At 36.5% G+C, this 15,886-nt stretch overlaps 1 protein-coding gene across 4 annotated transcripts in view; it reads right to left on the reverse strand.

The window, feature by feature from the left end:
- Nucleotides 1-15,886, reverse strand: part of EIF2AK4 (eukaryotic translation initiation factor 2 alpha kinase 4) — a 32,465-nt gene that overhangs the window by 14,838 nt on the left and 1,741 nt on the right. For 3 of the 4 annotated variants that reach the window (XM_090141195.1, XM_090141196.1, XM_090141197.1), the window contains exons 3-21: nt 14,660-14,762; nt 13,547-13,720; nt 12,611-12,691; nt 11,956-12,104; nt 10,504-10,619; nt 9,666-9,823; nt 8,720-9,255; nt 8,261-8,370; nt 7,581-7,738; nt 6,823-7,235; nt 6,058-6,127; nt 4,921-5,004; nt 3,859-3,981; nt 3,285-3,389; nt 3,094-3,151; nt 2,293-2,372; nt 1,544-1,645; nt 932-982; nt 533-631 (exon numbers count right to left, since the gene is read on the reverse strand). In XM_090141195.1, the coding sequence (XP_089997321.1) occupies nt 533-631; nt 932-982; nt 1,544-1,645; nt 2,293-2,372; nt 3,094-3,151; nt 3,285-3,389; nt 3,859-3,981; nt 4,921-5,004; nt 6,058-6,127; nt 6,823-7,235; nt 7,581-7,738; nt 8,261-8,370; nt 8,720-9,255; nt 9,666-9,823; nt 10,504-10,619; nt 11,956-12,104; nt 12,611-12,691; nt 13,547-13,720; nt 14,660-14,762 (2,770 nt within the window). The remainder of the gene's footprint in view (nt 1-532; nt 632-931; nt 983-1,543; nt 1,646-2,292; nt 2,373-3,093; nt 3,152-3,284; nt 3,390-3,858; nt 3,982-4,920; nt 5,005-6,057; nt 6,128-6,822; nt 7,236-7,580; nt 7,739-8,260; nt 8,371-8,719; nt 9,256-9,665; nt 9,824-10,503; nt 10,620-11,955; nt 12,105-12,610; nt 12,692-13,546; nt 13,721-14,659; nt 14,763-15,886) is intronic. The other variant, XM_031593704.2, reaches the window with a different exon arrangement.

Genomic DNA, 15,886 nt, shown 5'->3' on the forward strand with positions numbered 1-15,886 from the left:
ATAGGAAAAAAAGGAAATCGGGGTTTGAATCTTTAGGTTGGGTAATTCTTTGCTTATTCCAAGTATCTTTTGTTGTGGTATTACCTGAATAAAGAACTACTAGAACAAACTGTTAGAAATTTGTTAGTCCACATAGATCTCTTGGGATGAAAAAAGAACCACATCATGACACTTACTGTCCTATGTTATGCAAGCTCTGGCATCTCTATGAACAAAATCAAGAGAAAACAGAATTGCATGCATAACAAAGGTTTGTGAGTTACAAACACTAAGGAGTGTATTTCAGTAAACTGTGTAAGATAGAAACATTTCTATGGCATTAGTGAGACAGACTGCTGTTCCACTACAAAACAGACAAAAAGTTAATGATAACTGTTAAAGAAAGAGTCCACTTGCACAAGGAAAAAAAATTTCTCAGATGATTCAGAAAAAATTACACTGCACCTTATCACTTCTTTCCTCTGCCATGGAGGCATAACTAAGTAAGATGAAATAAAAAGAAAAAAAGAAACTATTTGAATACATTGAGTACCTGTTGAATCAAGTTTCCAAAATAGCTCTTGGCAGAAGTATTCAAACTTAGAGCATTAATGTATGTTGTATCTCTCTTCATGTTCTGTGATGCGGATCTCTTTCATTTAAGGGTTAAAAAAAACACAACTGCAATTACTTTGTGTCTAAAAGGTAAAAACTGTCCCTCAGAGTCTTAAAGGTATGCAGGCAAATTCTGCATTTCTTCATGACTGTGCATAGGGAATTCTGTAGATAAGCATGTTTCCATGACGACTTTATTATTCTTTTGAGATTTTTTTCTTTCTTTGTTCTAATGTCAGTTTGGCAGGAATCATTAATTTAGAATTAAGTGGGGAAAAATAATAACAAGCGTTTCTTGATAGGGTTATCTACCTAGTTAAAATGTCTTCAAAATTACCTGCTTTGCATGCTTGACTTCATCGAAGTCTTGAGGAAATAAAATACTGGGCTACAAAACAAACAAACCACATTTGAATTAGAACAGTACTGTTTGTGCAAGCTGTCTTACAAACAGAGACCAAGCACTGTTATTGACCACAGGGGAAATAAAAACAGAAAAAAAAAAAAGAAAAAAAAAACCACGATAAATTTAGTTTGAAGAGCTAAGAGAAAGAAGAATGTTACTGAAATGCAAGTATGATGTTTGTGAAAGACAATCCATACTCTCAGGCACTTATCAACAACAAATAAACTGGTACTTGAGAACTGACTGGGTATAAACCCAGCTGTACTAAAGCCATGATCTGCTTATTGTTGAAGTTTATACTTCTAGTGCCTTGCAATAGAAAAATTAATTTCATTGAGACAGAAAAGTGACTAATGGCAACAATATTAGGAAATTCAAAGTACATTAAGAAAAAGCCACTAGGAGCTCCAATTCTTCCAATTATTCTTCCCTTCTACTTTTTTTTTTTTTGTTTTTGTTTGTAAAGCACTCTCCACAGAAACATCTTTGCTTCTCTTAAGCTATTTGATGCTCAGAATTGATCCTTTATACCTGTATACTTACTAATCTTAGCTGACCAAGAACAAAGATCCTTTCTGATGCAGTACTCATGGGGTGATAGGACATTTCAAAGAATATTATACCCAGACTGAACAGGTCCACTTTCTAAGGAAGAAAAAATATAAAATTCACAAGTATTTCTTTTAGATTTCCATGGAAGATGACAACAGAAAAAATTATTTGGTTAAATTTCACGGTACAGTACAAGATGTGAAAGGTGTGGGTTGCCTTTATTTGCTTTTCTGTTTAACTTTTTAAAGGCATATAATCCATTAAGACTTGTTAGACTTCAGTTACTTTTATCCTCACAGCACTGCCTTGACATAAAGGACTCCATTTCACTTTTAAAACACCCTTGCTTTGAGATTTAGCTTCTTTGTGCATATAACCAGGATGCTCTGTAATAAAATAAAAAAAAAATGTACTGCCATCCCTAAAATGACAATCTAGGAATCCAGGAGAGCAATTATAATGATGACGTTTTTCTTTAGCAAAGACTCTCAGATTTCTAACCTATTCATTTATAAAGATCCTCCTTTCAGCATCAAGTTGCTTGCACATAACCATGGCCACAGCACAGGCATCCTTTTACCTTAGTATACTCTTAAGCAAGGGAATGAGAAATATTCCTTCATCTCAGAAGTCCCACCATATCCTTTTCCATCTTGATTTCATCTCTGTTGAGCACGAGTGACCTGCATTGTACCCACTACCTTAGAATCCATGCTGCTTTTTAGTAAGTCTAATCATACCTGATTGTATGTAGATTTTGTGTTTCCTTGGACCTCTGGGCTGACATACAGTGCAGTGCCAACCATCCCTGTCAAATTACCTACGAAGCGAAAGATGAAAGCATTTGTTTCAAGAAAGTAGGAAATGGGGCATCAAAGTCAAGAAAACTCAATCATCTTTTGTCCTCATCCCTTCCAGGATGGAATGCAGATTGTTATAAGAGAAACCCAGACGTGAGCAGATTGCAAAACAGTTCTCAACTTCACACATGAAATGTACATGTCTGTCTATACTGCCTACATCCTATCTATTGCTCTATAGAATTTTAATAGGTCAGCACAACTCCATTTCACTTCCAAAGCACTCATCTTATGACAGAAGATATAGTTTTCTCAAAGCACAAAATTCATCCCAATATAGAAAGAGTTGAAGCAAAACAAAAAAACCCCAAAGCAATCAAACAAAAATCCCTCAAATCTTGAAATTATCCTATACAGAGACTAGAAATGCAGATGGAACAGATACACAGGATCTCCATATATGCCAAAATAATAAAAGTGTCAATCAATGGCAGAAGGCTAGTAGTGGAAGCAAATTTGTTTAGATAACTGCCCAAACTGCCAAATTATATGAACACATCCATCTAGAAGTTGTATTTTTTTCCTATAAAAACACATATTTATTTATAAAAAACATTTATATTATTTGTAAAACATGTTTTATTTTCAAAGAAAGAATGGAAGTTATAACAGAGTACATAAAATTGCCATATACAAGAGTTTGCTTAAAATCATTTAGAACAAGCTACTGTGTATACTAACCTGATGGGTCATAGTTAGCAAAGCTATCTGAGTGATTTTCTTCTTGCTTAGAGACTGCCTGAAATGAGGAAAAGAGATACACATAGTAAAGATTATGGCATTCACAATATAATCATTATCTTCTATGTTCATCTTTCAGGTTTTTACAACACCAAATGCAAATTGTTTAATTCACTTTTGGCTGTACTCACTGCATTTGCTGGATGATCTGTAGCTAAACCAAAATCACCAATTTTCACATGATCATTGGAATCTAAAAAAATGTTCACAGGTTTCAAGTCTCTGTGGATCATTCCCTGTTAAAGCAGGAGAGCAACAAAAAAAAGACCGATAACATAAGAAACAATAAACACAATGCAAAATGTAAATCTTTGTAATAGACTGAAAAACAGTATTATATGAATTATTCTGTAAGCAGTGGAAAATCTACTGCATCAAGTCACCAATGACTAATTTTGAAGACTGTAGTTGCTAGCCCAGAAGCTAAAAACAATCCTTGGTGTTAATACATATTTAAAGGAACATTTTTGAAAGGAGGCAATTTTTTATGACAAAGGGAAAAAATCTGAAGTGATTCACTGCAAAATTAAAATTGATGAAAATATATTCAAAAACCTTAGAACTGAATATTAATGGCAAGAGTAAGGACCACTAATAAACACAATTATGTAGAACCAAAAGTTCGAAATGAATAGAATAGGATGGAATAGAATAGAGCAGGTCATAGCATATACGTAAGAGACAGGTAACTTCACACTTGCTAACCTTTTCATGGATGTAAGCTAACCCATCTAAAATTTCTCGGAAAAGCCTCCAAAGCCGACTGGTGTCTTCATATAATCCTTGGTCAATGGTATCCCTCAGTGTGCTCTTTTCACAGTATTCCATCTTCAGTTGTGCATATGTAGCAGAGAGAGGGAAGAAAGTGAGTTTTGTCAAGGAAAAAAAATGATCAGAAATATTTGTCTGTGAGCACCTTAATGCCTGGTTCCATAAAACACAGTTCAGAAGCAGATAATATCACCTAAACATTCAGGTCCTTGGAATTTTCCTCAGACATGTTTTAGCTAGAAAATACGCACTCCTGAGTCCTATCTCATTTTCAGGGGCAACAGTACTAGCTTCCTTAATAGTCTGTTCTCAATCACAACATTAAAAACAAGATGAAAGCACGCCGAGAATAATGCATGTCCAAACCAGACTTTGAAATACCTCTGGCTTTACTTTTCTTGGCTGCTTGTTTTATGCTCTATATAGCACATGCAAACCAACATTAAAAAAAAAATCGAATCCCTTCTAGCTGCAACTCCCTTCCAGGCAAGGGCTACCAATAACTTCTTTATAAAAAATTGCACACAAAAGAGTTAGATATGACTGCTAACTTCTCTGTTAGTCTAACTCTTAACACAAAAGAGATGTTTTCAGAAGTAAAGTCTGAAGGTTCAAACTTGCATGAATTTTCTTTTGTTAGGGTCACCAAATGGCAAATTACAATGTTTCCTGTTAAAAATAGTATATACATTGTGGTTCATCTGAAAAGAAAGAGGAAGTTTTCACATCTGCAAACTACATCTTCAAGCACAAGTACAGTACAAAACAATGGGAAGCAAAGCACAGTGCCTTCCCCCCGGCCAAACCTTCTAGAAAACCAGTCTACTGCATAAACAAAACTGAGTTTAGTCTTATTTTGTTTTAAAATGTCATTGCTTTTCTCATGGAAAAACAAAACAAAGCAAAAAAAAAAAAAAACAAAAACCCCATCAGCAATTTATCCTTGCTAATTGGAATAAACAGGATCCTTTTATCTAAACACACAAGCAGCCTAACCTGGATGTACAGATAATGCACTGTTTGAATGACTGGTGTTCTGTCGTCTTCTTCATGGCTATTCTTTTCATTGCCTTCTTCATCCTTTATTGCAGTAAAAGTAACAGAACAGTTAATTACAGGAAACACTGCAGAGTTTTTTTATGCATCCTATCATTTTTATCGAGGTGAACACATTAATGAAAACTCATCTTCTATGTCTGGGTTTTAATATTAGAAAAATAATACGCTGATATTTTTGTAACACCACTGCTTCTACATCTGCTAGAAGAAAAGGTATGACCCAATTCTCACTTTTGAAGTGAAAACAAATAACATTTTTGCCATAACTAGACACCGGAGGAATAATACTTCCAAAATATCTGGACAGAATCTAAATCTCTAAGTATATTAGGTTAAAATAGAAATTCAAAAAAATAAAGCATGCTTAGTAACAGGAAAAATAAAAAAGAGAAAATCAATGACTTGGTATTATATATCAATCTTCCCTACCCCTCCATGATAAAAAGTGCACTGCCACCTTATTAAACATATATCAGGCCAATGTACATTTTAACAGAAAGGAGAAAATCAAGAATCAGTAAGAGCACTTTACAAACCCTCAGGACTGGCCATAACAGATTCTACATGCTGTAGAAAATTCTGCCCATTAGCTTTCTATGATAGAGTCCTCTGACTTTTTACAGCATGTGGTGTGATTCAAAATCAGAACCACTATAACCTCACACACATCATTCTGACTTTCCATCTCTTTTTGACTGCTACTTCAAACTGCTAACATGTCACCAGTTTGAAAAAATAGCTAGTGTGAGCAAATAGACTGGTTTACATCCCCTAAAAGTCGAATGGAATTTAGTACATACTGAAATCCTAAACTTATAATAACCAGGCTCATGACTATAAAATATGGATCACATTTAGCTCAATGACACTGTGAGAAACAAAATCCAGATTAGCTGCATCAGATAATCATTCTGATGTACCTCACGATGGCACAATATTTGCTGGCATTAACATAACCTTGCACGATTCTGTATTTACACCAGATGTGAAACAAAACCTCTCAAATGATCTGTTTGCTTGTCAAAGACTATTCTACGACATTTCCATTTTTAGTAGCTTTATCCTTGTACTTACTGGAGGATGACCTTTACTGTTCTCATCCTCGTTATCAAAAACTATTTCACTTTCAGAGTCTGTAGTTGGCCTATTAAAAAGAAAAAAAAAAAGTTTTAATGTTCCTTAAACAGACAATACCAAGAAACATTTAGTCAGAAACCTTGAGCCTATGTTTGCTGGGGAAAAAAAGAAAAGAAATCAAAGCTTTTGTTGAATAACTTCCTATATTTGCCTTAAACAAAGCAAACCAAATGTATCCTGCTTGCAAAGCAAAACTTCCTTTGACAGCTCGGTCTTTTAAAAAAAGGCACATATTCCTATCAGTAGGATTTAATTTCTGTACACAGTAAGCAAAACAGAGGTGAGTTCACTTGCAATACAATGCTTAAACAAAAAGAACAACACAAGCGAAAGAACCATCCCATATCCAGTGGCAGGTATTGAAGAATACATTACTGAAATCAAAAGAAGAAAGGGTTACAAACATTAAGTCGTAAGGTTGGAAGAAAATCCAACATAATGAAAATAAGCAGCCATGCATTCTGAAACAAATGGTAAGAAACTTCCAGAAGCACAAACCCACTTTCCTCTTATACCTACAGTAACTACGAATCTTCTCCCTGGCTATCCAGCTGCTGGCAAACACAGGACTTTCTTTTAACAGAGTACAGAAGAAAAATGCAGCGTATCAGCTCTGACAAAGTGAGAATGGTAAAAGACACAAGCTTGGAACACTCAACTATGCTAATGTTTCTTACAGTGCTAATGGTGAAGACTACTTACAAAAACGAATGTGAGAACATCCCATCACCATCATCATCGTCATCATCACTGGACTCCTGATCAGCTCCACTGAATTTGTTGCTGGAGGATCTCTCACAAGAAGTACTCCACTCAACTGAACTTGTCAGAACTGGGGGAGGAGCGTTAGCTTCCACATCGTTTGTCTCCTCTGCCGTAAGGATGAGACCTGCCTTGGTGGCCGTTCTTTTGTCTTCAGATGTCTCAGATGATGACACAATGGGAACAGGACTTTCGTGTTTTTCTATCCAAGCATTATAATACCTCACAATATTTTCATGGTTTAAACGGGAAAGTAACGTTACTTCTCCCTTAATCCTCCGAAACTGCTTACTGGCAGTGTTTATGCGGATACGTTTTACAGCGTAATAGCAACCATCAAGCTTATTTCGCACCTGAAAATTTGAACAAATCTCAAGTCAAATGCTTATAAACACCCCACCAAGCACAGCCAGACCCTAAATAATTTCATGAAAGTGGGAAGTTTTCCCTCCACCTGGGAAACAACAGGAACTGAAATACCAAGCTTCTCCATACTGGATGGGGCTCTTAGCAGGCTCCCAGTAATCTCTCAAAATTTATCAGCCTACTCAGCTCCAGATGAAAAGCACAATACAGGTATAGCACACTGGAAAGCCATACACAAAACCAAACAAACACTGAGTATGCTGTTTTGCTTCAGAGAAAACAAACTCATTTCCAAAAAGGATTTCATAGTGGAAATAATTTTTACACCATACCTTGATGACTGCTCCAAAAGCCCCTTTGCCAAGTAATTTTAGCTCTTCGAACTCGTTGTAGTAGCGTGAAAATTGTCTCGGTGTTTCTGTGAAGAATGAAGCACTAGAAATCTGGCTGCTGGGCACAACAGTCTCAATGCAATCTATACCTGCCGAATCTGAAACGAGGAGGACATCACAGTTACCAGCACTGACAGTTCAGGGGGAAGGCCGTAAGGCACAAGGCACTGTCAAAGAGGTATGAGGAAGATAAGCCCTAAATAACCAAGTGCAACTGAACCTGAAACATAGAAGTGTTCTGCTGAGGAGAGTTAAGCTCTGGTAAAAACATAAACCCTAATGCGGTGTTCAATTACTAACATTAATTATAGTGGACAAAGGAACTGATTCTAACAGAATACAGTGAGAAAAGATGTTTCACTGGAACATAATCTTCCAGGAAGAAAATTAAGACTGACATTTACACCACGTAGCTTCCTCTGCTGATGAGAATACAGCACTCTGACCATCCCACCTGTCCATGGACCAAAAAGCTAGCATGGTCTTTAACTTCCAAATTAGTTACTGTAAGGCACTTGCAGAAACATGGTCTTGTGATGATCTAGCACAATTCAATCTTCCATTACTGCAGGCATTGGTCCAGTTATTTAATAGAACACATAAAGAAATGAGTTTCTCACCATCTAGATTTTCTTCTGCTACAGGTACTTTCATTCGAGGAATGTTTATAAAACTATGTTGTAACAGTTGCTGAGGAGTCCATCTTTCCTTATCTTCCAAGCAAACACATCTGTTAGCAAAGCAAAAAGAGAACTGTTGAAAGAACTATTCTGTATTGGGCCAAAATGCTCAAACAGATCTCCTTATATTTAAAAAATGATCACCTTTATCATTCTGACGGAATCAGAGGCCAAGAGAGACTAAATGGCTTATCCATAGAGACACACAAAGCTGGTGGCAGAACAGAGCAGAAGAGACCACCACACCTGTTCTCCTGAATCCCAGATAAGCAGCATGATCCTAGAGAGAGAATGCCTCTTCTCTAAAACCTTTGACTAGTGACACCAGGAAACATGGATCAAGTCTTTAAAAAAAAAACAAATCAAAGAGAAAGATAAAGGAATGCAGCGAACACGTACTTTTCCAGAAAGTCTTGGAAGTCAGCAGGTAAATTATTAGGAACAGCGACTGGATATTCCTTGGTTACTTGGCCCTGGCTGAGTGAAAGCAGAAGCAAGCCCAGACTCCAGACATCTCCTTTTTTTCCAGGTTTGTTGGGAAGAGAATCCTCGCTAAAACGAACTTTGGTTTGCTCAAAAACATCTGCTTTGCAGATATCCGCTAAGCGTTTGGAAATGCTGTAGTCGGTCACCTTGACGTTTCCTTCAGCATCTACCAGGATACTGGAAGCACAAAGAACTTTGTGCACTACTGAATTACTGTGCAAGTAGTCAAGAGCTGACAAAATCTGGCTCACATAGTGGCGCAACTGCTCAGTCGGAACTGGAGTCTCTTTGTGCAAGTATGTGGAAAGGCTGAAACCGCTTACGTGCTCCACTAAAATGTCCACCACAATTGAATCCTCCCGTTCTTTCAAGTTCATACATATGTAATGTACTATGTTTGGGTGACTTAGCTTTGTCAGTGAGCTGAACTCGGTCTCTGCACCCTGAAGCTGTTAAGAGAAAAACAACATAACGTGCATTGTGTCATATTTCACGAGTGCACAGTTACTAAAATAGATCATATGCACAGAAATACCTCTCCAACATATTGAAGCATTGTCGACAAGGAGCAAGAATAACTTTGGTTTCTGTCAGGTATGTTTGATTTCCTCTTCCTTCAGAATTTTAATATTATGCTATTATTTTATAAATGCATACGTACAAATACACTATCTTTCATTTGTATTTTACATACACTCCTAAACACCCCAACATATTCAACTTCCTCTGTGGTGTAAATCCTCTGAACAGTAACATTGTGAGGCTCATCACCACCCTCTCAACATAAATTATTAAATTCAACAAAATCACTGAAACTTATCTAAACTTTATGAAGCCAAATACAAGAAATAGGCATTACCTGTTTCTTACATTTCTCTACTTTTTCTATTTCCTGTGCTGTAAGAAATTTTCCCATCTTTTTTTGCCAGTGCAGAACCCACTCGTATATTAAAACAAAATCTCCACTGTGAGTTTCCAAGGCATTGTAGACTGATTTACCAAGCTGTTCATCCTTGCCTAAACACAAAGGGAGAAAAAGAGGAACACAGCTTATTTTCTCCTAAAGGCCTAGCAGGAGCTTCTGGAAAAGCTAGAGACAGACTGGTTTTTATAATCTGAGAATTGCAAGCCTACCTGCAACTGAACAAAATCTGTACCTATATGTGACCTGCAAAAGATCTCTGATGAATATGAATGCTATGCAGACAAAGTAAACTAGCAATAGAGAAAACTATAGCATATTGGCAAAAACTGCTGCACGTCTACAGAATTTCAAATTTCAGTAACTGAATACTGTTCCCTGTTCTTATCATTGGTTTCACATTACTGAAAGTTAAGAGGACTTCTTGCTTGGTGGCCACGCGTATCTGACAAGCTTACTATTTAAATTTAAAATCAGATTGTTTCTAGGATTATTTTAGCTATGAAGATAATGTAGAATTTTGAGAAGGCAAGTTTTGTGGTACAGCTTTTCAGTTAAGTAATTGATTCTGGAAAAGTAAATTTTTACTAACATTAATCTTAGGAAAATTTTTAAAATTCATCAAAAAGTAACTTTTTTTCTATTATTCCCTACCACTTCTGGCTGTGACATTTCACTTTCCACAACAATCTTCTCTTTTTGTACTACCTGCCAGCACGGTTCAAGTTCTACCCCTACCAGAACGGTATGCCAAACTGCAATTATTTTTGCTTACCTAGACATTTTCCTTTATGCACAGTAAGTTGCCCAGCACCACTTGTGCTGAAGTTCAGAACTTCATAATTTCCAGGGGACTCTTCATTATTACCAACAGAAAACTGGCGTTCTCGCCTGCAATTTAGACGTAACATTTTTCACTGTATCAAAAAGATACTTTTCTTACAGTCTCTAGCTCCTAAAGATATCACTTCTGTAACAGGATTAGCTTTCAGGCCCTTTTGCATCCAACAATAACATCCATCAAAGACACTGAGATAGCATAAACATAAACATCTGAATAGCAACTGAGCATTTGATAAGCAACACCAAATTACACTCAGTCTCTACATTCAAATTCAGGAAAATGATTGGCAAGGAGTTCAATCCAAACTTTAAAACTTCTACAGCTCAGGACAACATTTTCAGTTTGGAAAATAGTAGTAATGACTACTACTATCATAATATTGCTCTGCAAAATTTGCAAGTTTGACTTGACTTGTATTATAGTTCAAAATGTAACAACAAGCAAACACTTGCAATTTTGAGCAGTTAATTCCAGCTTTAGTTCAATTATATTTCCCTACTTAAAATGAGTTTCCTGTTTGCTTTTACTCCTCAAATCCATCCTCCAAGAAGGGGAAGACTTTGGGAAAAAAAAAATAAAAAAAAAACAGTGGTACATTCCAAACCTTCATACGTGCACATATGGAGCTGCACATTAGATCAGAAAGAACTCCAGACCACTATCCCAAACCAACCTCCATTACTTCTTGATACAATCTACTTTGATTCTATCAGTATAGAAATCACAAAAGTACATAAAGAGTGAAGTAGAAGCTCAGTCAAAATACCGTTTAAAAAAAAAAAAGAAAAAACCCCACATACATAGGAATTGTCAATTCTCATCAGTACTGTATATAAAGAAAGACATATAAAGAAAGCATTTGGCTTTCCGAATTAAAATATAATTCATTTATGAAATTTATATAGTCCAAAATAATCTTCTGAAAGTTTGACTCCTAGCAGGCAAAATTTCAGGCCTCATAAGCATACAAAGAAATGGCATCACTGTTCTTGTAAAGACAGACCTCAGAAAACTAAATGCCAGCTTTTGCTTAACTCTACAAATATGGTACCAGAATGCTTCTATAGCATTTTTGCTTATTTTCATCATTGTCAGTGGAAGCAACTCAGCTTTTATGCCCTTCTTTGTAAAAAAAGTTAGACAGTGTATGAACAGTTTTTTGGAAAGTTAATATAAGCGCACTGCATGTGTTCTGGATTTAAGTACAGTAACAAACTTTTAAGACATCTGTCCTTTTCCTCAAGCACAGACAGCATCTCACTTTAGTATACTAAGATTAGCAAGGACATAGGAAAAGAGATTTCTGGACTATCTATACTGTACAGAAACAACTGCCAAATACAAATCATGATAACAAATTCACGTGCAAATTGCCATACATACTTTGAACGCCCAACTGAATTTGGGCGTTGTTTATTATTCACTCCATGTTCCAAACAGTTCCCATTAAAATTGGAAGCAACTCTGTACCCTGATGTATCTCTCCTGTGAGAATTTTCTTGACTTGCCAGAGCAGCAATTTCCAGACGCTCCTAAAGATCAGGAAAAATACCAAGTAAGTACATAAACAGCTCCTATCCTCAAAATTTGTGGGTACACCTGACTAGTATGCTATGAAGTCATCAGGTCCCAGGGAAAATACATCCTTTAGAGATAAGACTGAGGAAGAAATGCTGAGATTCAAGTAGTGCATTACTGTCTGTGGGTGAGAATGTAAAGGTGCTTTGCAATGAAACTGGGAACACATTACCAAACTAGCTTTATTCTCTATGTTTGAAAATATCCATCCCAGTGCACTAAAAAGATAGAAAAAAGCATGAACTGTTTTCCCTTATATTTAATTTTATTTCAGAAATAAATTTCATGTAACAAGGAACAGAAAATGCTATCTTAACTTAGGTCTCTTAGAAGAACTGGATAAGTAAAAAGGAAAGATGTTCAGAAAATTCAATCAGGAAATTCTCTCAGAATTCTATAAATATGTGCAACAGTGATGGAAAGAGAAAAAAAAAGGTGTTGCAATGCTCAGAAAGAATACCTGTTTGGCAATTTCTTTCTTTTTTCTTTCTTCTCTTTTCTCTTCCTCCCGTCTCTGAATCTCATTAAGGATTTCACGTTGCTGAAATGAATTTCAGTGCTGTTAGACATGCAACAGTAAAAACAGTATCTGCTAATCTTAGCCCGTTAAAAAATCTAGCACATTGACTTTTCAAAGGTACTAGAGAGTATTCACAGATCTCAGAAGAACAAAGTAACAAAACAAACAAAAAACAAAGAACAAACAAAACAAAAACCAAAACAGAAGTCAAATTAACTCTTCTGAGGAAGTTAAGAAAAAAAAGCATGAATTGCGAATGGAGCCGTAAACAAAAGAAAGTGACTTCTACTAGCACACCCAACAGCAAAGTTTCAAACACAGCACATTTATTGAGAAATAAAATAATAGCTATTCTGCCTATATTCCCACAGTGTGATTTCACATCAGAAGTGTCTGTGTGACCTACATGAATCTCCTCAACTCTAGGACACAATAAATATGTTTTTCTAGCTTAAGACATGCTGGCTTAAACATGCTGGTCTCTAGAGAAGCCTGTTACAGTGAATACAGCAGTCACCCTATGGTGAACGAATAGGTAGAATTACCTATCTGCCTGGCTGCTGCTTCCTCGTTTAAGGTGGAACACACCCAATATATACATTTACTCAGACTTTTGTTAGGACCTGCCTCATAAATGGTTTTCTTAGGATCACTAATCAACAAGTTTTTTTTCAGGCAGTAGTACTTCTCAGGGTTAAAAAGTCATCAGTAAGCTGTTACAGTAGAAGCAGCAGACAGTTCATGAAGTACCTATTGATGCTGACAGCTCTGACAAATTAATAATTCCCTAAAACTCATGGCAATGCAGGAGAATTTCCAAAATCTTTACTGTTAAAATAAACAATACAGAGTTATTCACATTTCAATTTCTCTTACCTCCTGCTCCTCTCTTCTCTTAACTTCTTGTGCCCTACGCAATTCCTCCTGCGCCAGCCTTTCTTGCTCTTTTTTATGATTTTTTAGCATTTCTTCATGAAAGGACTTGGAAGGTGGTTTATTATACTCGCTGAGAAATGACTGTACGTAGCCTGCAAGTTCAAATATCATCACCTGAAAAAAATAAATATGAATGGCAAGCAGAGCTCAATCTAATTCAAAGAACATAGCAAAATGATACCCGGTTTGGAAAAACAATACAGCAGTGAGGTGTGACTGTTTGATTTGTTACTTACTTGAAGTACTTCCATTATTTTTGTCAGATCTACTCATTAATGAACTGTGGCACAAAAGTCCCTGACCACAGTAGCAGATGGTGAAAATTACTGTCAGAGAGCTTTCAAGCACCTTCCCCCTTCCCACTACGCAAAATCCTTTTTCTTGTCTTCTCTTAGGGATATCTTTCTACTTGCAAAGATACACGTTTAAGACATATCAACTATAACAGAATAAATCCTCTGCACTTGTCTATCACTGTACCTACTACTACTATTATTACTGAGTAGTCACTTACTTCATTGCTAACGTGAAATCCAATCCTTCTTCTATAATCTAGCCCCACAGCTAGAACTCTAAAGCCACTTAAGGCATTCCACATTCATAAAGCTACAACAACTAAAATAAGAGCTGCACTGAAAGGGCCACACGATTTGCTAGGTATGTACTGACGACTGATTGACCGGTGAGGACTTAGGCTTTATTGATGTAGAAGCATTCCTCTGTTACAGCACGGAGTGCACAGCACTAGCAGACCACTGCATCTCCAATACCTAAGGTCTTACATTATTCACCTTATTTAAATATGCATTATCATAGAATGGCGTGGGTTGGAAGGGAACATCCTTTTCTATCCCCCTGCCACAGGCAGGGCTGCCACCCACTGCAATAGGAGACTGAAGAGTTCATACTTGGAACTTTCATTTAATAGAAACATTCTTCGCAAAGGTGTAAGTCAGACTTTTAATCTGGATGCATTTCCTTATATTACAGATACATTTTTTTAGAACTATTTAGTACAACGGTGCATTTCTCAAGGATGTGAAAAGTTCTTACCTCTCCACAGCACTCTTTTGCCAGTTCAGCTAGTCTGGATTTCAACTCATTTATTTTCTCATTAGACAAGCCTCTGGGATTTTTCAGTTGTATTTCAGGAACACTGGGAGACAGCAACAGAACATAAAGAAAGTCCTCATAAAGAAAAAAAAAAAGAAAGTAAAAGGAGGAAAAGGGAAGGGGAAGGAACAGGAAGAGAGGTGGAGAGAGTGTAAAAGGCTATATGAGATACAGAGGGCTGGTAAAAAAAAAAAGATCAACGATAGAAAAGGAATGGAGTTCATCGTCACTTGGCAATTAGTTAGTGGTCAACAAGCAGTACATAAGTATTAAATATATAACACAGAATAAAGCCAGAGATACTATTTTATACTCATCAATTTCCGGCTGCACAATACTTGTCAGTTACACATAACAGAAGAACTTGCAAGGAAACCCCTGCAGTCTCTCACAATTCCAATCTTTGTTAGTAATTTATATAAAAGTGCTTTACAAATACTACTAGCATAATACTGAGATGGCTAAAATTGATTTATCCCCACTATACAGGTGACAAAAACTAAAAAGAAAGGTGCAATAACAGGAATAAGTGAGACATCCATAGCTATGCTAACTTAAACTAAAAAGAAACAAAAATAAAACAAGAGGGGCTGCTGTGCCCTGTGCTACCCAGCACAACTGATCCACCGCCTGGCTACAAATAGTGCTTCCCTTGTATGCTGCTCAGGGCCCTCAGCAAAAACAGATGGGCTAAAGGCTGTAATGCTGTGGACACGGCCAGTGACATAGGGACTGAGGGGAACATTTTCCTCAGTGGTTGCAGGGCAGTACTTCACTCCAAACGCATCTGCTAACCCAAAACACAGGAAGTGCTCATTTCTAGCAATTCTTTTTACATTCTCCGTGGAGCTCAAAACACGAATATCAGCTACAAATAGGATAAAAGAGTGTTTCAAAAATAAAAGATAAGTCCTTCTCCAAGCAGAATAAATCATGGACTGGAGAAGTCTCCAGAGGCACTAAGATGCTGACAGGCACGCCTGTCCTTATTGCACAAGAAACCACATCCAATTCAGGTGAAAGAATTACAGTTGCCTATTTAAAAATACCACAGCCTGAACAAATACTGACATGAAGAAAGCAAGAATAAGAATGAAACTACATGTTTTTTCAATGCACATGAAAACAAATAAATGCTCAGAGAAAAAAGAAAAAAATTCTATCTTA

This window comes from Phasianus colchicus, chromosome 5 (assembly GCF_987193195.1).
Source record: "Phasianus colchicus chromosome 5, bPhaCol1.hap1.1, whole genome shotgun sequence".
NCBI classification, from domain to species: domain Eukaryota; kingdom Metazoa; phylum Chordata; class Aves; order Galliformes; family Phasianidae; genus Phasianus; species Phasianus colchicus.